General features: G+C 33.7%; 1 protein-coding gene and 1 pseudogene across 7 annotated transcripts in view; one reads left to right on the top strand and one right to left on the bottom strand.

Moving 5' to 3' along the window:
- The window catches only part of NAV3 (neuron navigator 3), a 618,166-nt gene that overhangs the window by 57,789 nt on the left and 533,620 nt on the right, over positions 1-26,757 (bottom strand). For all 7 annotated transcript variants that reach the window (XM_017513855.1, XM_017513856.1, XM_017513857.1 and 4 more), the window contains 4 exons: positions 18,582-18,770; positions 15,317-15,369; positions 9,438-9,461; positions 6,818-6,895 (listed from right to left, as the gene is read on the bottom strand). In XM_017513855.1, coding sequence (XP_017369344.1) covers positions 6,818-6,895; positions 9,438-9,461; positions 15,317-15,369; positions 18,582-18,770 — 344 coding nt within the window. The remainder of the gene's footprint in view (positions 1-6,817; positions 6,896-9,437; positions 9,462-15,316; positions 15,370-18,581; positions 18,771-26,757) is intronic.
- LOC108292780 lies at positions 24,724-25,694 on the top strand (annotated as a pseudogene).

The raw sequence follows: 26,757 nt of genomic DNA, 5'->3' as shown, positions 1-26,757 counted from the left end.
ATTTTTTGTAGTTTTAGTAGAGACGGGGTTTCACCATGTTGACCAGGATGGTCTGTATCTCTTGACCTCGTGATCCACCCGCCTCGGCCTCCCAAAGTGCTGGGATTACAGGCATGAGCCACCGCGCCCGGCCAAGGAATACTTTTACACACTGTTGGTGGGAGTGTAAATTAGTTCAACCTTTGTGAAAGACACTGTGGTGACTCCTCAAAGATCTAGAAGCAGAAATACCATTTCACCCAGCAATTCCATTACTGGGTATATACCCAAAGGAATATAAATCATTCTATTATAAAGATAGTGCTGCATTATGTTCACTGCAGCATTATTCACAATAGCAAAGACATGAAATAACCCAAATGCCCATCAACAATGAACGATAAAGAACATGTGGTACATATACCCCATGGAATACTATGCAGTCATAAAAAGTAATGAGGTCATGTTCTTTGGAAGGACATGGATGGAGCTGGAAGCCATTATCCTCAGCAAACTAACACCAGAACAGAAAACCAACCACCACATGTTCTCACTTATAAGTAGGAGCTGAACAATGAGAACACATGGGCACATGGTAGGGAACAACACACACTAGGACCTGTCAGTGGGAGTTAAGGGAGGGAGGGCATCAGGAAGAACAGCTAATGGATGCTGGGCTTAATATCTAGGCAATGAGCTGATTTGTGCAGCAAACCACCATGGCGTATGTTGACCCCTGTAACAAGCCTGTATATCCTGCTGATGTACCCCCAAACTTAAAAGTTGAAGAAAAAAAAGTATTGCCTTAAACTTATGTCACCTTGGTTTATTTTATCAGATTAACATTGTTATTTTAGAAGTTATAAAAGGCTAAATTTCGCACTAATAAGGTAAACGGAAAAGGAGGCAAACAAGGGAACATTTTTCTACTGATGATCTTTATCACCTTAATGAAGAGAAAATGGAAAATAAAACTGATTAAATTTATAGAATAACATATCTTGTCTGAAAAATTTTGTAAAATGACTTTTAAAAATATGGATTTTCAGGGGAGTTGTTAATCATAGTTTACTTGGTTCTGATTTTTCCTTTAGCAGTTGCTTAACTTTAAGGTCAGAGTAAAATTGTATTAATATGATGATGAGTATCCCCCGATTTGTGTTAGATGAAGTTTGTCAAGGTAATAAAATAGACAAGACTGAGTATTAGTAAAGGGAAGGTCATTTCAATTCATACTGTCTTTGGTTTTGGAATCATACAATGTATTAGGTTGGTGCAAATGTAATCTGAATAGACAGGTAAAGAGTATTACTATGATGCTAAACGATAAGATGAAATATCTTATACATAATGTCTACATTGTACTTCTTCATACAGAATGCAGAGACAGACCACTGACAAATTAAAAACACTCTAGGCATATATATATTTATATACGTATATATATGCATTATATAGCAATATATATACCATACATCATATAGCAATATGTTAATATATAGGTGCATATATAGGCATATATGTATGCCTAGAGTATACATATTATATAGTGTTTTATATATGTATATTATGAAGGCATATATATGTACACAGATATATATATATATATATATATGCCTAGAACATTTTAATATTTATATGGGAAAATATATATAGTATATTATATGCATATATAAAACATATATAATATGTAATGTATATTTGTCAATATAAACTTGATATATATGTGACTTTATATTTTAAAATTAGTAGTTAGTTGAACCAAGAATTATTCTGCAACATAAAGTTTCACATTTCTTTTATACTATAAAAATTGTCCAAACACTGAAGTGTTTGTCATTAATATGTACAAAATAGATTTCCCTTAGAAGAGATGCAAAAGAGTAAGAGTAACTAGCAGATTATATGAATATATTAAATAAACAAAGAAGTAGAACACAATCTCAAAGAAAATAATACCCAAGAGATTTTTGGTTAAAAGACTTATCTGCTGAAAGGCAAAAAAATAGCACCTTTTGTTTTCTTTCACATTCATTCAGTAACGTCTTTGAAAAATATTAGTAATAACTAGCCTTGGTGTCCATTTCCAAATAATGTAATGGCTGAGATTTGTAAAGAAAACACGTTAAAAGGCAAACAAAAGCATCGCACCTGACCCAGCTGCCTAAAGGTGTGGGCAAGAGGCCAGCGGCTACCTGGCTTATTGTGCGCCATGATCAAGCATCTACAGCTGCCTTTTCATGTATGGCTTCTATTTTCTTTCTGTTTGTTGGTAGGTTATTGATCAGGAAGCCAGGCAATAGCACCTGCCAATATACCTGCTCTCCTTTCTAAGAACATGTTAGTAGAATCAGCTTAACACTTTTCATGTGGTTTTATGCAGCTCTGTTCAGAACAACTTTACAAAAGGGAGGGAAAACTTAATATACATTCTACTGAATGGAGGCTTTACTCTGCCAGTCAAATGAGAGGTGAGCTAACTAGATATGCTTTTGACTTACCATTCTCCATTTGAGCAAAGGGAAAGAAATGCATTTTAGCAGAGACACAGATGCATTTCAGATTTAAAACTTAAAATACAGATTATTGTTTGGAATCCATATAAATGTAATTATGCCAAGTTCAAATGTGTGATATACAAATTAATGTATCAAAAATACCCCAAATAAAAGTGTGTAAGTTATGATAGAATATTTCATATACCGAGTAAAGATGAATATTTGATACTTAAAAATGCCATTAGAAACATCTCATTTTTTCATAGAACCAAACTCATTGAAATTCATCCCTATAAATTATAGCTATTAGATTTTTAATATAACAATTTCTCATTGTGGAGGCTGCACTCACATTTAACCAAAAGGTAAAAAGTTTACTTGTGCTGTGAACAAACTATTAAACAAGGACTTACTTCTATTTTCAAACGGGAACTGTACAGTTAAAATAATCATTGATTATATTTTAAATATCCTATAAATAAATAATTTTATCAAATCCCTATAATCAATTTAAGTACATGCATGTTAAAAATATATGTGTATATTACATACATTAACAGATATTAACTCAGGTGAAATGGAACACTCTGAATGAAATTTAAACACACCACTTCTTATGAGTGAGGAAAAATCAAGTATTAACTAAATTATTTGATGGCTCATTATGATGTATGAAATCTAAAATGACATTACAAACCAAACACAAAGAAAATGAATAAGTTTAAAATGACTTGTAGTTAATAGGTGACTTGCAAGTAATTCAAATTCCTGAATGTGTAAAATAGATTATTTCCTCAAGAACACAAGTGGCCAGAAATATACAAAATTATACCCCAGTATTTATAACAATATTATTAAAATGTTTAAACTAGAACTGATATTAAAATTGTTTTATAATCATTTACATACACATCCATTTATATAACTTCCCAGATACTGCAATATTTAGTCTAAAATGGAATTTTAATAAACTTTTTTGTTAACAAAGTAGACAGTAATCCATAGCTTCATTACCTGTACTTTTTGACTCTCATTCAATTTGTGCATTTTTACAATGTAAAAAATTTTCCTATTCTTAGTAAATTTACTTGGTGATAAAAAGCTTTGACAGTCCCTATCACTACCAAATAAAGAAACACTAAATAATGGATTAAGGTTGAAATGCCTGGGAAACTAAAAATAAGATATTTTTTCAAAAGAACTGTGTTAGATCTTTAGGTGACTTATATTTCAGTGTGAAATAATTATATACACAAGAAGTTGAAAAGATAGTACAGATAGGTCCCTTGTATTCTTCATCCAGTTTTGCCCAATGATCATATATCTTATATAATTATATTATATATCAAAGCTGGGAATGCAATATTGATTTACATTAATAGATTCATATATGTGGATTCATGTAATGGCCATCTCATTCGAGACACAAAACTAAAGATCTCCCTCTTAGTATAGTCACGCTACCTCTCTCTCTCCTCCATCCTTAGCAATCACTAATCTGTTCTCCGTTTCTTTAATTTTGCCATTTCCGGAATGTTATATAAATGGAATTATACAAAATTTGACCTTCTATAACTGGCTTTTTTCACTCAGCATAATGCCCTTGGGATCCATCCAAGTTGATGCATGTGTCTATCAGTAGTCATTCCTTTGTATTGCTGGGTAGTAGTCCATGATATAGATGTATCAGAATTTATTTATTAACCCGCCTATTAAGGGATGTTTTTGTTTGTTTCCTTTTTTTGGCTATTAAAAAAATAAAGCTGCTATGTACAGGTTTTTGTGAGAATCTGATGTGTTTTGAGACGGTTTCCAAATTATATTATAAATTGTTTAAAAGAGCATAAAAATAGGATATATATATATCAGTCTCCCATCAGTGTGCAAAAATTAATACTAATGATAACACGTACAGCTGAGTGGAACCTAGAGCACTTTGGGTATTTGTCTCCAAGACTAGCACTTTTTAAATTCGCACAAAGACTGGCATAAAATTATCTATTGGCACAGCTGCTTCTAAGTCTGTGTTCCTTACTTTTATTTTTTTTTCATTATTGCCCCCCAGGGGAATCATTATAGACATTTTTTTTTCCTAATTGTGCTCTTCCCTCATGATATTTTAAAGCCACAGAAAAGCTGTATGTTCATTTATGTATTGTCTGTATATCTGTGCTTCTCACATAAAGAGTACTTAACCCACAAAAACACAAGAACCAATTTTCACTCTTTGTTGTCATATCAGCATCCAGCTGAGAATTCATGCCCTAAAGTCATGAAAACACATCAGTGAAAATAGTATGACATGCATAATTAGTGCAGACGGGGTGGGTAGCCAACTGCTGGCACCTTTCTAAAATTATTTCTCCATTTTCAAACAGTAGCGCAGAGTTGACCCCCAAGACTATTCCCCATGTTAAAATTTGGTTCCGTGTGTGTATGTGTGTGTGTGTCTGTGTGTGTAAGGAAGCTTTTGCATATCCGAATTAAGCATATATACATGAGCATACAATAGAAAAATGTTGAAATGATACACAAGGAACCAATAATAATGAGTAAGAATGATATTCTCAGGGCAAAAAAACAAAAAACAAAAAATAAAGTGAAAAACCATTTTAATTTTTTCTTATTATACAATAAGCATCATTACTTTTTAAATGGAAAGTATTAGCCCACCTTCCATTCTGTCCAGCAGTCATTTACTATTTCAGTATCTGCATTATATGATGAGATCAACCAAGAGACATTAAAAATATATATTGTACCCTGAGTACAATTCAAGACATCTGCAATGTATCTCGACAATCTAATAAATGAGGTCTGCCATTGAGCCTTCCTTATTGCAGATAAACATAACCCAGGAGGTTCTGGCATTTTCATTGTTCTACTTCCTCTGAGTACAAATTCAGGAACCTAGACAGCAATATTTCATACTTATTTATTTATTTATTTATTTATCATTTTAAAAAATAAAGATGGGGTTTCACCATGTTGGTCAGGCTGGTCTTGAACTCCCAACCTCAGGTGACCTGCCTGCCTTGGCCTCCAAAGTGCTTGGATTACAGGCGTGAGCCACCACACCCGGCCAATATTTCATACTTCTATATGTGCAGGTTATACTATAAAATATACAGTTGCCTCTGGACTATCTCTTTAAAAAACACAATAAGGTTAATATTGTTATTTTCCAGTATTGCTTAAACAATTCTCTAAAACCTGCTATTATTTTCTGGAATCTCCTAACAACATCTATAAAAAATAAACAGAATAGATCCAAAATTAATTTAATTCTCCCAAATTTCAAAAAGAAAATAAATTCAAATACAGTGCTAAAATGAATACATTGTGAATGCAATGACACAAATACTTAGAATTTATACTGCACAATGATAACCTTTTTTAAAAATTCTTAAATGACTCTTATTCAAGTCTTACACTGTTGGGCGTGCACCTGCTCACTCCTGATATATCATGTTTTGTCTAGGAGATAGAAAAACTCAGTAGAGGAGAGGAAGGAGGGGTGAGGAGGCACAGAGCAGGCCCAAAGCTCTGCAGCAGAACTGAGCAAAGGACTGTTGAGCCAGAGAGGCAAGACATATGGCAAAATAGCAGGCATTTCCTTACCCCTCGCTGCTGTTCCTAACACCACTGCTCCTCAGGACTGGGAACAGTGCCACATGTTCTCCTTTATCATTCTGCATCTACTCTGAGTGCTCCCTGGCACAGTGGAAGATATTCAGTAAATGTTAATTTAATTGACGGTCTTCATTGTCATCATTTCTGTCATCCTGGGCTGCTCTGGTGTCAGTAAAAGTGTACCCTTTTAAACTGCTATGAAGGCTGCCCGTGTTTTTCTGAGTGAACCATGGCTCATCCACAGTATAGCTAAGCTATCCCGATTTAGACCTAAGTTCATCTTTTAGAATTTACTGGATGCTTAACTAATTGTTCAATATACTGAAATGAAGGAGGCTGGGCACATGAATATTTTATCTTCTAAAGTCAAACACTGACAACCCCTACTATATTGTCAAAGCGTCTTATGTATGATGAGTAATAAAAATAACAAACAAGAAAAGAAGAAACCCATATGGCTGTTACTGTTGTTTCCAATCTTGTTGGAAACAACAGGGCATTTTAACCACATTGCCATCCCTCATTAGTTTGGGTTTACATTTCATTACTGAGTATGCAGAAAATGTTAACTTTTTATGAGTCCCACTAGTCAGTGATTTAAGGCTGTATCATTTCGGGCACTGAAAGTTTGTAAGTTTATTACTATAATGACTCCATTTTACAGTATAAAAATCTGTTGTAATATATTTAAAAATCAAGTGACTTACATTTGCTGAAAGCTGAGATGTGAGCGTAGCAACTTTTTCTTGTGATGCAACCAGTTCTCTCCGCAGCTTATGAATTTGCTGAATGCAATAAAAAACAATCAATGGAATATGCAAGTAGATTTTTACTTAAAACCAAGAATTCAAACCAAGAAAACAAATACTATAGCTCATTCAAACCCCATTGTATCAGCACCAACTCCTGAAAATAAAAGATATGAACATTAGCTCCACAGTAAAAAGTGAATATCATTCGAAAGGGAAGGGCTACATGTTGAACTTCAAAGCTGGTTCTCAAATCTGCAAATCAAAATACACTTACTTGCGCCATGTGCCATCCCTCAAATGGTAAATGACTCAAGAGCAGTTTACCCTCTGTACTGATTCTTCTCCCTCTAGAAAAATTGTGGTAATAAAACTGTAGAAAAAGATTTTCTTTGTAAAAACTGAATATATATATGTGTGTGTGTGTGTGTGTGTGTGTATGTGTGTGTGTGCATATACATATGTGTACATATATACATTTATATACACACATGTATTTTTTGGTCTTATATAGTAAAAGATACTCTATGTTCTTTTTCAGAAAATATTAGGGTGGTTTTTTTTCCTCTGTACATTTTAATTTCTCATAGTTTGAAAAGATCTCAAAAGCTATAGAATACCCTTCAGTCACTAAAACTTGGGCTTAATTCAACATTTAATCAGTTCACATTTGAAATTTTATTGGCTGGAGTTTTGATGACTACAGAGAACCCTTCCCAAATCTGTATTATCATGGCCTTTATTCAGTGAGTTATTATTAGCTCATAGATGCTTTATAGCATATCTGTAGCTTAAAAATAAGGGGAAAATAGCAATATTAGGTGCAACTAATTAGATAAACCAGTATAATGAATATCCTAAAGTGTCTTTCTTTTTAGTTAAGTTCATGCTCCAATAAAACTGAAAAAGAAAAGGGTGATGGTATATTATATCATGTTTGAAGTCTAATTTAAGCCCTTTCTGCAGTTTAATCTGTATGTCTCATGTCGTGACTAATATGGATAGAACATTTATAACAATCTGACACTAGATTCTACGACTACATATCTGGTCTCAAGGAATTTTAGTTACTTGGATGTTAAACATTCTACTTTTGATGCTTCTCATTTCTTTGAAAACAAGTCTTCTATTGTTGTACTTGAACATTTGGAATGCTGTCTCAGTTTGAAAGGTCATTCTTGACATAGTTTATTAACTGCCTAGTTTTTGTCCCTGGACATTAGATTTTGTTGAAAAGAAATGGTGGCCCACTGAAAAACTCTAACAAAGAAGAGAACTCTCAGCTGGAAACAGACATAGTAGACATTTATATAATTTTACCAAATGTGATTCTACTTCATTCCTGCTTTTCTTTTTCCAAAACAGAGAGACCCCAGTCTAAAATAACATTTGCTTTACATATATAAGATAATGACCATGAATAATTTCAGAAAATATTTTTCTGAATATTTTTCTGAAAATATTTTTCTATTTTATTTTTAAATGAATACAGACTCAGAGAGCACTTCTCAAAATAAATGATCTCTATTACATGATTCCAGTATCTTTAAAATATAATCCAGAGAACTGTAAAGTGATTGAATTTTTTTTAAACCATGACCCATGATAGAGCATAAATGATAAAAGGGAGTTGAATAACTTTTACAAAGGCAAATAGATGTAGCATTTCCATGCTTCAGTAGCTATACTATGATCAATGTTAGAAGCTTTGTGATGTCCATATGATGTAAATAAAACAATTTTGATTTAAAAAATCATATCCACTTTTTTGTTCAGAGATTATAGAGACAAATTGTTTTAATCAATACTTTTCAAATATTTTTAAAAACAGCACAAATTTTACTTTTAAAGGCTAACGAAATAAGACTTCAAAGGAAAGGAGTACTCTTGCAAATCTACTTTCAAGGCATTTTTTTTTTCTCTGTTGTCTGATTGCTTCAGTGTAAACCAATCAGTCATTACCTCACCTTGAATAAAGTCATAATTAAAGTCCTCCTGCTCTCTTTGGCCAGGACAAATGTTTTACCAAGGGAAATTAAAATGGTATTCTCCCCTGGTGCAGTCTGATTGGTTCATGTGTGCAACAAAATATGTGTTTGTGAAATATGTGTTATTAGAACAATAGCTGACACACCAGACATAAAACAGCAATTAGACGCAACAAGATCATGACACAGAATAGATAGTCTGAGATGCTGGTATCCTGTGTTGTGGAGGCTTGTTTCCTAAGATTCAACCATTAAGCCTCTGTAGATGGTCTCACAGGTAGTGGGGGAAAGCTGTAATAAAATAGGAAGGCCGCGGGCCTTCATTTATCAATGATGTAATGAGTGCTTACTATTATAGAAAACTTATTAGGTGTTGAGCTAAGACTCAATCTAGAATGTGACAGCAGAACTTGTTATACAAACTTCCTTTCATTTTATTTTTAAGAGGCTATCAAAGACCATTTATCACTTCGGCAGTCCTGTAGAGTTCTGCTATTGTATCACAGAGCCCTCTAGTGGTCACAACACTAATTTCATCATGAATGCAAACTAAAATAGTAAATATTAAAATATTCCAATATTTTGTTTACCTCTGAATGAGCCTTTTCTTCAGCCTGTAAAACAATAAAAAGAAAGATTTTAACTACAAAAAGTATTTTCAATTTTTTTCACAAGTATAAATGAATAAAATAGTTATGATATATATTTTTAAATTATCTACTATGAGAAGAATGGAATGAAATACATAAAGTTATTCAATTGAAATAGTATAAACAAGTTACTTTAGAATTTAAATGTTTCTTAATATATAAACCATACGATATTCTTAAAATATAGGTCATTTGATCCAAAGATATATAATATTCCTTTAAGCAAAAGATAGAATTAAGACTCTAATATCGAAATCATAAGCAACATATACCAAATAGTTATAAAATTATACTCTAAAAAATGTGGGTGAATGAAAACTTAAAATATTTAAGTAAGTATCTTTCATACAGTTTGTAGGAAACAGACTCCATAAAATTATAGAGATCTCTAGCCAAGGTTTAGACGTCAGAATTTTATTCTTTGATTTACTGATCGTAAACAATGCCAAGTAAAGCTGGGGTAACATACAGACCTCTACTGATAACCACAGATAATTAACATTGTTTGTTTCTATTTTCTTCCTTTCTTTAATAATTACTAATAATTTTAATGGGTCAGAGGTCAGCAAAAGAATAAAACACTGAAACACCCAGTGATAAAAGTGTCTGACAAACATTTTTGGCTATGCGGCTTATGGAAAGAAGGACTGCCATAGGAATTTGTAGGGTGTTTTTGACTTGAGTTCCAGAAAACTCCTAGCTTTTTCTTCTCCATGCTGGGCTGCAAAATGCCAGAAAATGAGTTATATGCACCATTACATTTAGGAAGCTCCCTTATTCTGGGAAAAGCTGAAGAACATATAATCTTGTTGAATAGTGCAAGTCTGCTTATTGCCATAAGCAGATCCAAAGCTGAAAAACAATCTCTTATCTTTTAGGTCTATTTTGGGGATACTTCTAGATTAATTGATACAAAAGTACCTGAAGTGTTTTTTTATAGCTTTTCCTTCTAGAAAACATAAAGCAAAGTAGCCTAATGATCAGGACACATTTTATTTGCTAGCAACTCTTTTAACCTGAGTTATATCTTCCTTATATTTTCTCTACCTTAAGAAAAATGTAAACTTGATAATGTAGTAGCTAAATAATAAAGTGGCTAAGTGGTAGAATCCTATTAGCCTTTATAAGAAAACTTTTAAAAAGCAATGTTGACATGAATCTTGAATAATTTATACCTCAACTTTAGATTTTTAAGAAAAGATTTTATTTTTTAGATCCTAATGATTTTAAGGTTTTATACGTAGTTTGGTATTTGAATAAAAAGTTAGCAACAAATTTTAAGATGAAAGTTTCATGGCCTTAAAACATATGGCACAATTAACTATGTAACTATGTCTATTAGTTTTCCCTGGTACTTTGGTTTTGTTTTTGTTGTTTTCGTTCTCTCTCTCTCTCTTTTTTTTTGAGACAGGATCTTGATCTGTCACTCAGGTGCACGGGCACATTCACGGCTCACTGCAGCCCATGGTGCTCAGCTTACTTTGCATGTTTTTGTCAGTTTATTCTGCCCAATCCTGCTTCTAGGCTTTCTAGAATTATAGAAGGTTGGTAAAGACTGAAGAATCAATAAATGATTCATTTTTTATAATAATGTATTCTTTTAAAAAAATAATCAAGAAATATACTCCACATTTTTATTAAACTATAGTAGTTCTGTTACATATACTAGTAGCAAGCATGATCATTAAATATTAATTCTATATATACTATATAGCATGACTTTTCTCACTACCAATTTTTCAAAACTATTATTTGCTTTAACCCTTGCCTTCTTTCATACTCTGTGGTTATTAATACCAGGTAGGTGTTACCATAAAAATGAAGCAATGAGACAAAATATTAATATATTTTTTCAGTGGCTTAGGCATAGAATGAATCATTTGTCATTTTTTTACAATAGTTTTGAGCAAGCTAAATGCCCCAAAGAATGATAAAAAATATAAAATGCTTGACTGAATAAAAACGTATCCATTAATTCTTTATTCTATAAGCCAATAAGTAGCCATTTATCCACTCAAATTTATTAATGAAAAATTAGGACTTTAGTCTTAGGTATGTGTTAGGCAATAATGTTAAAGGATCCACAATGAATAAAAAATGACACTTTCTCTCATAAAAAAAATACAAATCAGATTTCAAATACAAAACAAGTTAAATAAAGTTTTTAATGTACAGTTAACCAAAAAACATCTATTGCAGGGATCAAAAATTTAAATGCCTACCAGGATAAGGCTTATAAAGAATAAACGGGCTTTAGATATTTAAAAAGTCACAGGGCCTTCTTTGGCTGTCTTTCATTTTCCCATTTGATAGCAATATAGATAGCAAGGGGTATTTTTTTCTCATGAGGAAAACAGCAGCACAATGGTAAGTAGCCACCCAAACTTAGCTTCATTGTCAGGAAGAAAAGCAAAGGCTGGGGCTGTGGCTTCCTGAGAGCCCATGCCAACATCTAAAAGGGTCAATTCCAGATTACTAAAAACCCAGAGGAATTGCATTTTAGTGTTGCTAGATATTCCACGGATATTCCCATTATTTTAAAAAAGAATTTCAAATTTCAAATTTTTAGTTAAAAGCTCCACATGTCACAATATTTTACAGTGTTGGCTTAGAGACCCTCTCCCGCTACCTTTTTTTTTTTTCTTTTTGAGATGGTGTCTGGCTCTGTCACGAAGGCTGGAGTGCAGTGGCACCATCTCAGCTCACTGCAGCCTAGGCTTCCTGGGTTCAAGTGATTGTCCTGCCTCCACTTCCCAAGTAGCTGGGATTACAGACATGCACCACCACAGCGGGCTAATTTTTGAATTTTTAGTAGAGATGTGGTTTTGCCATGTTGGCCACGCTGGTCTCAAACTCCTAACCTCAAGTGATTCACCCGCCTCGGCCTCTCAAAGTGTTGAGATTACAGGCATGAGCCACCGCGCCTGATCTTAGATTTCAAAACAAACACACAAACCATAAGTTTGCCAAAGGTAACACCTCCAGCAGATCAGGTTAAGCTTGTGATTTCCAACCAGTTTGCAGATGTCCTGTGACAAATGGGATAGATCTAGCAAATGTCTTCAAATTTTATTTTATAGGTATAGTCCAAAGAAATTTGGCAACTTGCCAGATGTCACCTGATTGAACCAGGCAAGAATGCTAATCAACTAAATCTCTATCCAGACTTATTAAGAAGGTATGAAAAATAATAAGTTGCTTTTTCATCTCATAGTTTAAAAAGCATTTTCATGGATATTTTCTCACTGCCAATTAAATCCCAGTTCCTGATCACGGAGGACTGGGGAAAGAATGACTCCTCATCTTTTATTATTTTTCGCTTTAGTAGTTTCCCAAGTATGCATTTATTTAAATTACTTTACTAAAGTTTACTTGTCAATTCAAATATATCATTTTCATCACCTCATATACAACTCTTTTAATTTTCTGATAGCATCACTGCTCATGTGGCTCGATCATGTAATCCATTCTTTACTCACTTAAAGCTAGGATCCATCTTACCTCCATATGTTGACCTATAAATATATGTACATATTCTATTTTAATCTCTCTTCCCATTTCATATTCTACTCTTAATATAATACTTCTCGTGTATGCTTTCTAATTACCTTCATTGTTTTGGCATCCCACTCCTATCTACAAACATAACCCTTGGGTTCTCTATAAACTTGCACTATCCAACCTAGTAGCTGCTAGGCACATGTGCCAATTTAAATTTTAATTAATTCAAATAAAAAATGAATTCCTCTGTGTGCCAGACACACTTCAAATAATAGCAGTATGTGACTAGTAGTTACTATATTAGATAGTGTAGATACAGAACACTTTTATTAATACAGAAAGACCTACTGGACACTGGTAGACTAGTCATCTACTTTTCCTCAAACTCATGATCCTTTTCTTGAAGAATAAATTTTTCAAAAAAAAAAAACTTTAATTTTGGGATACACAACAGTTGTACATATTTATGGGGCAGATGTGGTATTGTACAAGAATACAGTGTGTAATGATCAAATCTGGGTAAGTTGGATATCCCATTCTTCATTTAGGAAGAATATCATTTCTTCATGTTAGGAATATTCCAAATCTTCTTTTCTAGCTATTTTGAAATATACAATAAATTGTTAACTATCGTCACTCTATTGTGCTACTAGACACTAGATCTTATTTCTTCTGTTTCTTTTTTTATTTCTTTCTTTCTCTTTCTTCCTTCCTTCCTTTTCAAGTTTTTATTAGGTTTCATAAAGGTAATTTTATTCAAATATTTATTATTGTGTATATTTATAATAAAATGATAATGATGCTACATGTTTTGATGTTACATAGAGATTTAAATGGCAATAGTTTAAATCAGAATACAATTCACCAACAAACGGCAGTACTGGCCCAACAGGAGGAACACTAAGTCATAATATATTTCTTTTACACATTTTTTTCCAGGCATGTTTATACACTCTTCACTTTATCCATTTGCACAAAAAGTACATTTACCTAAACTCTAATAGTGATTCCTTAATTTCTAGAAGCTACTGGCAATTTTAATCATTGAAAGGAAAACTAAGCAAAGTATTACCTCTGCTAATAACAGTCTGATTTTGGATGAGTATGTATGGCAGTAAATATATGAGATTAACCTATAAACAGAAGGCTATAACATTTGAACCTAATGAAAATGAGTAAAAAGATTATCGCCCATGATGCTCAGTTAATCAGTGACAGCAGAGGCTATGAACTTTTCATGAACCTTACAATACAGGATTAAGGCTTATTCATAGTATTCAAGTCTCATTGAGATTCAGTAAGCTGCTTTTAAATACACCTCACTGTTAACCAGCTCTAAAGTGACTCACTCATAAAACATAGCTTTCTGTAGCCTGCTTTTTTTTTTTTTTTTTAAAAGACATAATAGTATTTAACAAACAAAATCTCTTCTTGGCAAAAATGAATTATAATTTCACACACTGGCAAAAGAAGTTGAAACACTGGTACTCTACTTTTAACAAATAAAGTTTCTGGCCAAGTGTGCTCATTAACACCTATAATCCCAGCACTTTGGAAGGCCAAACCAGGAGGAATTGCTTGAGGCCATGGTATTGATCGGCTTGGGCAACACAGCAAGATCTTGTCTCTATAACAATTTAAAAATTAGCTGGGCATGGTGGTGCATGCCTGTAGTCCTAGCTACTTGGTAGGCTGAGGCAGAAGGATAACTTGAGGCCAGGAATTTGAGACTGCAGTGAACTATGGTCATTGTACTCCAGCCTCAGTGACAAAGCAAGACCTCCACTCAAAAAAAAAAAAAAAAGTTTTAAAAATCACCCTTTTTCAAAAGGTGTATTAAAAAAATCTCTAGTTCTTTTAGACTTTTACCCTTACCTTTACTGCTTTTACGCTTCGATAATTCTCTCAATAATAAACTTAAAAATTATAAATGAGGAGAAGATACTATAGAACAATTAGCGGTCATGGCTGAGAGAACAAAACATCGACTATGAAATTAGATTATAACAGACTGCATGATTTCAGAGACTCCAAGTCTTACCTCAATAGGTTTTATGAAATTGAATTCTACATCCATTCATTTATTATAATGAGTGCACAAAACTCAAGTGGAAGCACACGTAAGTAACCATAGAATGGCTGGTGAAGCATCTAGAACTTTATTGGGTATTGAGTAGCTTAGAGTATGCCCTTATTTCACTACACAGCTCCAGGGTACAAGTCACAGATGAATGTGACCTATTCACAGTAAAAGCATCTATTTCATCAACTGTGTGCATGGCAAAAGCACAAGGCTTCCCTTAACAGCCACTACTTACTGTAGAGTAAAGAGAAGAAGTGCTGGACACCAGTGATAATGAAGAGCCATGAACTGGAGAAAACAAAGAGAACAACAGAGTTAAAATAGTGAGGTCTATGCATAAACCACAGCCTTTACAGAAAAAGGAAAGAACGAGTGGCTAGGGAAATTAAATAATAACAACTAACTATAAAATTCTGAGAACCAGCCTGCTATAATTTTTTGGCAATCAAGACATTGAGACATGGAAGAGCCCCATCCATATTCCCTAAAGTACCTCAGTTGCCAAGCTATTAGAGAGAAGTAAACAAGCATGAGCCCTACTAGCCTGTTTTGCACATATTGAAAGCTACTATAAATTCCCATGCAATAAATAGAATAGCATGGAAACCTAAACTAAAATTGACATAAACTTTTAAACCTTAAAAAGTATGGATTTTGTTTATTTCATTTGTATACAACAAAGGTCCATTTTCAGATTTTTTTCTCCATATAAGTTCAGGGAAATAAGCTCTTTTATCTAATGTGTTATTACAACATTATCTGTTATGTGTTGATCATACTCTTATAAAATGTGGAATTATTGTTCCTTGATAATTTTAGTAACAGAAAAATACCTTTTTTTCAAGGTGATGTCTCAGAGAAATTGCGAATGGAAATTTCACACTGGCTTTTGTCTATTTCAAAATACCATAGTAAACATTTGACATTCTGCTTTATACTTCTGTATTTCCAATGTGCTAAACCCAAAAGGTGGATAAAATGGTGTTTAATTATATTTGTAGAGAAATTCACCCTCTTTTTACTATGGAGTGATATGATTATTTCAGTTCATTATGCATTAAACAAACATTAGTTGAGCACAAGCAATGTGGCAAGATGTTGTTAGATTCTAGAACTACAGAAATAAATAAGATACAATCCCAAAAGCTCAAAAAGAAGGAAAGATACATAATTTAAAAGATACTTACAATACAGTACTATGAATGCTACTGAGATCAACGTGGTGTGTACTACAAGGGCATATGGGAGGTGCTTAAAATCCGATCAGGAGAGGGCTGGAATAGCTGCACTAGGTGGCAACATGGATGAAAACAAGGGGATGGATTTGAAAGATACCAAAAAGAACCTTTTTAAAATAGATGTGGTCAAAAGAGGAATAAAGAACAACCCATTTTTTAACTTGGGCAGTTACCTACTCTACCACTCTACGTGATGTACAAAATGTGCAGAATGTCAGTATTTGAATCAATAATTTAAAAAAATTATTTTAATCTAATAATACCTTCATAAGCTAAAGTGTTATCCTGATATACCAGAAGAAAAGGTGAACAATTAATCAGGCGATCTCATTTTCATTCTTTTTGATTATGACCTTAGAACATGTGGCTCAATCACTTCTTCTGCCAGTGTGAAGATCAGGTAGGATATCAAAAAGTTCCTTCAATCTAGTTCAATAAGTCTTGAGTCTAGATCACAATTTAAGAACTAGAACAACCCATACAAAAAAGCCATCTTGTTCCCTTAGGCTAGCTTTTAGAAATTCAAATTATTTAATCCTCATACACTGAAGGCCATAATTTCCCAGTATATAAAAAATCACTTTATTTGTAAATGCCACACTCTAGAAAGCCATCTGTATGCTTGGCAAATTATTTTTAAAGTATTATAAGAAGCCTATCAGCTGGGCATGGTGTCTTATGCCTGTAATCTCAGCACTTTGGGAGGGGGTGAGGCAGATAGATCACCTGAGGTCAGGAGTTCAAGACCAGCCTGGCCAACATGGCAAAACCTCATCTCTACTAAAAATACAAAATTAGCTGGGCATGGTGGTGTATGCCTGCAGTCCCAGCTACTTGGGAGACTGATATAGGACAATCCCTTGAATCTAGGAGGTAGAGTTTGCAGTGAGTAAAGATAGCACTACTGCAGTCCAGCCTGGGGAAGAAGAGCAAAACTCCGTCTCGAAAAAAAAAAAAAAAAAAAAAAAAAAAGCCTATCTGTGAAGAGAGCAACAGAATCATTTCGTTTCAGAAAACAGTGTCCTTACATTTGAGAATAGTTGCGTTTTGTCTATCTACATGGCAGTAATCAGTGGACTCACTGGATATAATTCACCGTTTATCATAGTGAACTTAGTGATATTATAAAAGGCAATGACAACTCTTCTCTACTGATTTAGTGCCAGCATATTAAATCTATAGTGGTGACCTGAAAAACATGAGTCAATTTTCATAGCTGCCTAAACCTTCAGTCAGAAAATACTTTAAGAAGGTAGGAAGATAAAAGAGAATGGTACAGAATTGTTCTTTATTCTCATATTTCAACCTTGTGACAAAACTACAAAGTTACAGATCTAGAACCTAGGCTAGTACAGTTAAGAAACCTGCCTAAGTTTATACGGCAAATAAATGGATGGCTAAAGGCTTAAACTCTGGTATGTTTCAAGATTTGGAGTCCTTTCTTTTATACTTAATTATTAAGGTTAATAATTTCATTCTAATCAGTTTGAATTTTTATGTGTAGTTTTATTTTATCCTTAGCTGACATTCTTTATAATATGTGTGCCATAACTTTTCTTTATGGATACTTAAATTCATTAAATCAAAGAAAAAAGTCTCTCAAATTATTGTTAAATTTGACATTTGAGCTTCTATGGTTTAAATATATGTATGTATATATATATATATACAGCCATTAAATCAGCTTCCTGAAGTTTTCAAGCTGATTTATTCACACAGAACTATATAACTAAAAAGATATTTATTAGGTTAGGTGGGAATTTTATTGCCATTGGATGAAGAAATAATGACTTATAAAGCAACAAAGTAGGTACAATATGAGTTCTAAAATGATATGATAAAAAACTAGCACCAGAAGGAATTTCTGGGAATAAAAGTCAGCAACATGTGGTATTTTCATAAAATAACATTTCTGGTTTGTGTATCTTTATGGGTCTTTAAGCAAAATGTCAAACAAAACATTTGCTCTGATACTTGATGCACCTGGGAAAATAGTTTCTATGTATATTTCTTATTGGAAAAGTAGATTTAGTCTAAACTCTTCTATAGCCAAGTGTTAATCTAAACAAATTCTGGCATATTTCCAAATACATAAAGAAACAGAAGGTAATACAGAATAAAACTTCTCCAAGCTTCCAGTTTCCCAAATGATATACTAATTTATTTTCCTCTTCAGGAATCTTTGTGATGTGAGTGACACAATGGTTTCCCTCTCAGGGTTTAAATAAAGTGACTTTGTCTTCATTTCCCCCTGATGCTTACCTTCTTCCATGCTGTCTCTGAATGAGCCTGAATGACTGATGGCACGAGGCCTTTCCTCCAAGGAAGTGGCACTCCCACAAAGCTGGGAGTCATCATAGAGATCAAAGGAAGAGTCTTGAGCTGGAATGCTGTTTGAGCGCATCATGCTGGGCCCAGGAAGGTTAAACTGAGACAAATTTGTTGGGCTCACTGAAAAACAAAGCACACAAAGCCTATTACCACAAAGTTTGAAAGATGAAAATAGCAGGTTTATAGGAAGTAAGAACGTGATCCCAATTCTTATGAAAACATGAATGTATAGTGAGTCTCTACTTTAGGTAAGAGTGTGCCTCTTGAAATGTTCAATAACAGATCTCATTGAGTCTCTCTTTTCCTCTGGCAAGACTTATATCAATTTCTAAAGCAACAGTAAACAAAACAAACAAGTCACCTCTACTGCTCTCACTAAAAATGTTATGACATAGTATTTTCGGCTGCCTGTTATGAAGAAAAGATGGTCTTTCTAGAGTTTTTGGTTTTCTCTTAAAAAATAATCATCACTTTAATGGAAAAAGCAAAATAAAAAAGAAAGTAAAATACAAAAAAATCTAAATTTCCTAAGAAGGACTTTAAATACTTCCAGGAAAATACTCTCAGTCACATTAAGCTCTTAATTGATGTAAGTTCATGATTAGGACCATCATTATGATCAAAGTCATGTCATACTTAACACAATGTAATGTCCATGGTATCTGTAATCCACCATAAAGTTAATCACATGAAATGATTTTCTACTGTGTTTAAAATGAGCATATCACAATGAGATGGTCAAAAGTGACAAACATGTTATATTTCCAAAGAAGTATCTTAAGTTTGTAATTTTCAAGAAAAATTCATTTTCTTATTGCTTACTGCCAAATAGTTCTAAAGAAATTCATCTTTTTTGGGTCATCTGGTAGTCATCAACTTAAGAAAAGATTTGGTCGGTTGTATGTACACCTGCATGAGAAAACAATACAGTTGTGAAATATGGAATAAAAGCAAAGAAGAAAATTGAAAAAAGCAAGGAAAAAAATTGAGAAGAAAAATTGAGAAAGAAAAATAAAAGCAAAGAAGAAAAATTGAGAAAGATCTAAATATTCACATTTAAGAAAAGCAAGTTTGTTACTAGTGTATGAGAAAGGACATAGGAGCCTCTTAAGATATAAAGGGCACTACCGAATATTTTCAAAACCTTAGGGAATCTGTCAGTGGCTTAGAGTTGGTCTGGTATCACTTCAAAATTTGCTAAGTTTCTTTTCTTTGACACAGGCACTAAACTTCTTCTTAATAAAATTATCGGCTCTTTAAACAATGTAAAACAGAAAAAGTATACTCAGACGTAACTGGAAAGAAGTATCTTGTATTTGCAAGGCAGCGTGCTTGATAATTCTGGTATTAATAGAATTAGCACAGAGAACAACCCTCTGATAGAGCCAAGTAATTGACTGGAGTAAAAGGAAGCATAGGACTAAGAATCACACATTTAAAATGTAATGGAAAAGGAAGAGCATATAAATCTGCGAAGTGCACAACCTATTGGAAAAAAAGAAGAAAGGATGGAAAGAAGAAAAAAGTAAAAAGGGAGAGGGAGAGGACCTGCCTATCTTTCAAGCACATTCCTTCAACCTTCAGTGACCATTAGTACGTTTTGGTCTGATTAGTGACAACAGCTGGTAGGTATACTGTAGGACATTCAAACTTAAAATGTTTGTGTTTAAGGTGGCAAGATTGGGGTATGTCACCATATTCTTGGTTCACAGTATGAATTTACTCTTGTTTACATTAATGAAGTATTCAACACATTTGTAAGTGCATCATTTTAATATACATATCCCAAAGGTTAGAAGGATATTTCATTCGCTTTTCAGCTTTGTAAAATTCTTACCAAAATGATTGCAAGGATTCCAAGTGAAGTGTCCTTCTACAATTTCAATAGATAATACGTAGCTCTATCAAGATGAAACATTAATGAGGATTAGTACAGATTTTAAAGGGAATAGTTTGCATGTACAAACACTTCTGATAACTTCTCCATAGGAAATGACACCCAACTGTTTAAGAGTGTTCAATTAAGTTAATGACTATGACAGATCTACTTTTAGATGTTATAGTTGAATAGAAGGAAAAATATGACACAGTCTCTGATTTCAAGGGTAGCCAGTAGGAGAGATGTCTGAAAAAGGATAACAGTTAATACGTAAAAGCTATACCACAGAAGACAAACGTAACATAGACAAAGACAATTTTTCGAATAAAACACAAATTGGTAAAGAGCATCTAGTGGTAGTTTTGCTTTCCATCTGCTTTGACCAAATAACCCAATAACTACCCCTTACTTTTTTATGAGTAAGAATGGAAAAATAAAGGCCTCTAAGATCCATTCAAAGCCAGGAGACACACAAGAATTTCTAAATAGAAGAGAAACAGATGTGGCAATCTATCAGGAAAAAGAGGGCTACTAACCTTGTCTTAAATTGCATTTGCATAGCCAAGTTACTATCTTGGCCAAGCCACTAATCTTTTATTAAGATTATATATTTATTTGTAGTAACTTGAGGAAAACAGGATCTGATATAAATACGGACTGGGTTTTTATGATACTATTAAATAATATTTTTTTGAGACAGGGTCTCACTCTCTCTTTCAGGCTGAAGTATGCAGTGCCATGATCACAGCTCACCATAGCCTCTAACTCCTGGCAAGGGATCCTCTTGCCCCAGCCTCTTGAGTGATGCTGACATTACAGGCATAATCCAATGTGTGTGGCTGGACTTGGCTTTTACATACTCCCAAGTCACTCTCTACCTTTGCATCTACAGCTAGACATTAACTAGTGATTCAAGGTGCACTAGGAACAATAGCTGAAGATTCAGAAAAATTTAATTTGATCTCTTAAAGGAAGAATTTCAAAAGTATTATTTCTAGATTTAACTAGTTTCTATCATTAGTGGGTTTAAAGAAGAAGCTAGAGATGTCATAAAATTTTACATAAGAGATGAAGGGTTGAACCAGATGTGGTCTCTTCTGACTGTGAGATTCTATGCTTCCAAAAGAAAAGAAGACAGGAGCTTACTCTGAGAAGGTTGAAGGATGAACAGGAAGATGGGAAGGGATTCAAGGTAGAGGAAGGTTTTTAGCAATCACTGCATGCAAAAGGATCCATCTAATATTTCCTATATTAGATGGATATTAGAAGTGACAGGTTGACATTAATGTTCCTGCATGCAACCCTTGTGGCAAGGTGAAAAATGAATGTGAGCAATTGTTATCACTCATGGGAACATGACAATGAGTCTCACCAGGTTATGAGATGCCTCACAAGAACTACAACCAATAATACATAAAGTTCATCCAAAGACTTTTTGATTTACGAAAGTTATATTTTGTTATTCTTCCATGAAGGGAAATGGTTTCTATTAGAGCTAGCATGCTGGGAACTACACACAAACTACAGGTCACTGTGGCAGTAGTTCATAGCAGTCTCTCTAATATGACATAATTGTAGCAATCTTAAATTTCTAATGTATGTCGTAGGTGCTTTTCTTACAGCAATATTTCTAAAACTTTTATATATTAATACATTTTAATTGGTAGAAAGAATAAAGAAAACATGAATACTGCAACTCCTGAATATTAATCATAATCCTGTATTGTACTGCTTATCCAGAAAATACAATGGTCAAATCAAAAATGGGTGATTTCAGAAGACAACAATAGGACATAGTCAAGGTAAGTTTTTATAATATATATATAATTTAATAATAAAGTAACTTTAATTTATGATTGCATTTTAAGAGTACTTATTTTCTTGCCCAATAAACAGATGTTCAGGTGAACTGTAAATACAATAAAAACTCTTTAAAGATTATTTCTATGTTTTTGAAATTAGTCATTTTTTTTCCACTATGAAATGATTCAGCATAAAGGTTCAAAATGCCTGATTTGAAGCCATCTGTGTTTCTAAGATCTGGGGAGGTACACGAGAGTGTGTTGACATGAATAGGAATACCTTTTTTACATCTCCCAATAGGTGAAATGTTGAGACATAAGGGAGTCGACACAGTAAAAACAATTTCAAATCTACTGCAATTCTGTACTGTTAAAAACGCTTCAGCAAGGACAATATCACTGAAAATGAGAGATGAATCTAGGAGATATTGTGAAAATAAAATCACAGGTTCCTGTCTACTGAAAATGCACAATATGAAGGGCACAGTTTCAAGAAAGACTATTGATTACATATATTTTTACACTAGAGTAGAGAAAAGGACGGTACGTGAAATTATAAGAAAAATAGAAGAAAAGAACTTAAGAAATGACTTTGATTTGAGGGGGCTATACAGTCTAGCATACTGATTGAATTTTAGTTTTAGAGCTGAAAAAGATCTCAGAAAGTGAAATGCTCATTTGAGAGCTCAGAATTAAAGCTGTAAATGAGAACATAGAAAAAAGTTTAGGATTAAAAAAGTCTAAAGGAAAAACAACTTGGTAAACACATAAATATGAGGAGGAGAAGGAGGATAAATTGCATTGCCCAGGGTTTGTACCTAATGCCTGGAATAATTATTAATATAGTTCCATTCACTCTCAAAAGTGACCTTGTGTCTACGATAAATGATATAGCTATGTTAAGATGAGCAACCCCAGGAGAAAGAATTGTAGTTGGAAAAGTATGAAGAGAATCAAGAGGGCAGTGTCACTACAGTCATGGCCTGACGGACACAGCTGAGAGATCTCTGATATAAAGCACAATAGATTAAGGGGGGAAACCCACATTCTAGAAAGGTAAACTTGACCTTTCAGACTCGGTTCCTATAGGAATGAAATGTAAGGGATGTATTTGATTAGCGGTTTTCTAGTTCATCAGAACATTAAAGCTCTACAGATATGTTTGTTATCAGGAAAAGTGTAATTCATATTTCATTTATTAATTGTGTTTTAATTCTGAAAACTATGTAATAAAATACATTCCTAAGTGTGCTATATAATCACTATTTTTAACACATTGTGGCCATGGACATGTTGGCTTCAGTTGCCCTGTTAATTTTAGTTTATGCAAATCTTAGAATAAACTTATTTTTGCATAAATAGTTGACATTTGTGGTAAATGAGTCCTTGATAAAAATGTCAGTTTTGTACTAGTTTTCCAAAAATAAAATCTGCATCTCCTTCACATAAAATCCTATGGTTACTGTCCTGTGAATTACTACTCAATTAAATATAGACAAAGCTCACACATATCTGATGAGTGCCACTCTCTGATAGTGTAAGACATGTTTTTCAATAAAAATAATGATTTGGCAGAATCTAACAAGTCTTACACACTTCTCTATGTTATGTACACTATATCCACCACTCTTTATAATATGACCTCAGTATTATATATCCATTCAAGAGATAAGTAAATTAAGTTTAAATGACTTTACCAATGTCAGACATAGGAAGTGGTGAGTACTTTCATTCCTAAAGAATAATGAAGGTGGATTTAATCATAAAAATAATGGTGGGGAAAAATAGAATAAAGAGTCAACTAATCAAATTAATGTTAATTAATGAAAAGATTTGATAGGAGACATGAGGTACTTAGCAAGCTTATAGCACTTTAGGTGACTTGAGTGTGTTTCAGATGCTGCATAAAATTATTTTGTTTCATATTTCTACGATCTACACAAACATTTTAAATTCATTTTCTTGAAGTTAAGGTGTTAGGCTTTTTGCTTTTTTAAAAAATTAACTGTAACTAAAATTAAATAAAACTAAACATTCTTTGGCATTATAGGCAAAGACTCTCATCACTATATAGATTAGGCAACAAAAACTTGGTGTTTGATATGAATTCATTAGCTCATATAAAACCATGACCAAAATAATTGTTTTCAATTGCTAAAAACCCTACTCAATATAGCGGGAAGGACTGCAATAGAAAAGAAATAGCTTTGAGTCTTGTCCTGGTTGAAAGTTGCAAAGTCCAAATTACCGAAAAATGTGAATCTTCTTCAGGTGCATTATTAGAATTTTTTTTCCAGTGAAAAGAGAAAACGTAATGAGGCCCTTGGTACTCTAGGTGCCCAGGAGGGTTTGGCCCCTTAGTGTCTGGGCTTCTGGCTTGGGAGAAGGCAAGATGAAAGGGGCAGTTGAAAACCCAAAGTGCTGCTCTGTGGGGATGTGGTCCATTGGTAAGAGCCTGGAGGCTACTGCCTTGGCACTGCTGCTTCCAACACAGATGTGTTTTTGTCCAAGCCCTGGAAGGAGGTGCTGGAGTACCTGGAGAATACAGACCTGAAAACACTGGAGAAGTAACCAGCAACTTTCAAAGCAAAGGAGCTATGGGGAGAAAAAAGGAGCTCTGATTGTGCCTGTGCCAGGCCGTTTTCTCTGACAAGAAGAAACTGCAGACCTGTTCTCCCTGAAACTCAAGTTGGACGAGCTGGGTTTCCTCCTCTATACAGTGGTTAATGAGCAGATCAGGACTGACATAAAGGTTTTCCAGCCTCCTTTCAAAAGAGAAATCTTCCCGGATGCTAATAAAAAGTTCTATGACCTATAAAGACAGAAGATATTGTTTATGGGATTTAGACCTTGGGGAGTGTTGTACAACTTTATCCAGCCTGGAATCAAGGCTTCCCGGGAAACCTGGAATAACAAGGCTTCATTCTCAGGGGAGTTTTTTCAGTGGGATCAGGGAAGCAGGGGATTCTTGAGCATGGAGAAAAAGAATTCGGAGACAAAGTAAACTCACTTTCTGTTCTGGTAGCTGCTAAGAAGACTTAAACCAGAGACTTTAGCCTCAGAGAAAAAATGATCTCATGAAACTACCAAATCAGAGATAACTACGGACATTCATTCACCTGTGTTCATGGGATGTGTTCTTCCCACTTGTGTCCCTAAGGACTTAGAAACCTGCATTTATCCTGTTCTCAGTATGGCTTATTAACATGTTTCTGTATTATACTCTGTTTAGGCCCAGTAAGGCAAAATAAGACTGGCAAAAAGCTAATAAACCAATGAAGGTTATTCTACTGAAAGCTGGAAAATACAAGGCTTAAAACTGACTGCTGGCCGGGTGCAGTGGCTCACTCCTGTAATCTCAGCACTTTGGGAGGCTGAGGCGGGCAGGTCACGAGGTCAGGGGATCGAGACCATCCTGGTCAACATGGTAAAACCGCATCTCTAATAAAGATACAAAAATTAGCTGGGCGTGATTACACACGCCTGTAGTCTCAGCTACGTGGGAGGCTGAGGCAAGAGAATACTCTTGAACCTGGGAGGTGGAGATTGCAGTGAGCCAAGATGGCGCCACTGAACTCTAGCCTGGCAACAGAGCAAGACTCCAACAAAAAAAAAAGAAAAAAAGAAAAAAAGAAAAAAAAATTCACTGCTGTGCCTCATTACAAATGGTTTGAGTGCTGTATGTTTGTTTTCAGGTATTCAAAAATCTAGCAGAAGTTGATGATTGACTTGAAGGTTAGAGAATATAAGGTTTTGACTTGTGTGTTTTACTAATTTTTTATATAATATCAAAATAATACTTTTATGATGGAATTGATGTTCTCTGGGACAGTTTGACAAAGGCAAATTATAAAGTGAAATCTCTTGTTTGTCTTCTATCCTAGAGATAAGTTTTTCTATAGAAATGATCATCTATAGCTCTAATAAGATTATATATCAGAAATCACCTTTATGTACAAGATTTTCTGATAAAACTAATAATAAAAATATTTACCATAAAAATAATGCCACCACTTTATATGTGACTTTATAGAAGATAAATCTACTTTTAAAGTCATTGAATCTATTAAATGGTATCTGGCATGTTTAGCTTTCTTTAATTATTTTGTCATTCAGAGTGTTTTTAACATTTATGTAAACAATATCATATTTCATACAAATAATGCTAAATACAAAGTAACCAAATGACTAAGGTGGTAATTTACTTTTCATTGTATCTACCTGAAAATATTCAGAGTATTGTCTTAACAGAAATTCTTGTATGCATTTTAAGGAGTTTTAACTTTAGTAACGTTAAAAGAAGTTAACTTGGAGTCATAGAATTACATAAATATTTCTTCCTGTTTCTATTTTCTGTTTTTCTACAAAAGAGTATTAATTTTTTAAGGATGTTTTAACATTTCAAACAAATAAGGAACTGCTTTCC

The sequence above is a fragment of the Cebus imitator genome, unplaced genomic scaffold (genome assembly GCF_001604975.1).
Source record: "Cebus imitator isolate Cc_AM_T3 unplaced genomic scaffold, Cebus_imitator-1.0 Scaffold507, whole genome shotgun sequence".
Taxonomy (NCBI): domain Eukaryota; kingdom Metazoa; phylum Chordata; class Mammalia; order Primates; family Cebidae; genus Cebus; species Cebus imitator.
Note: the sequence above shows the minus strand (reverse complement) of the source record. Positions and strands in the feature narration are given on the sequence as shown.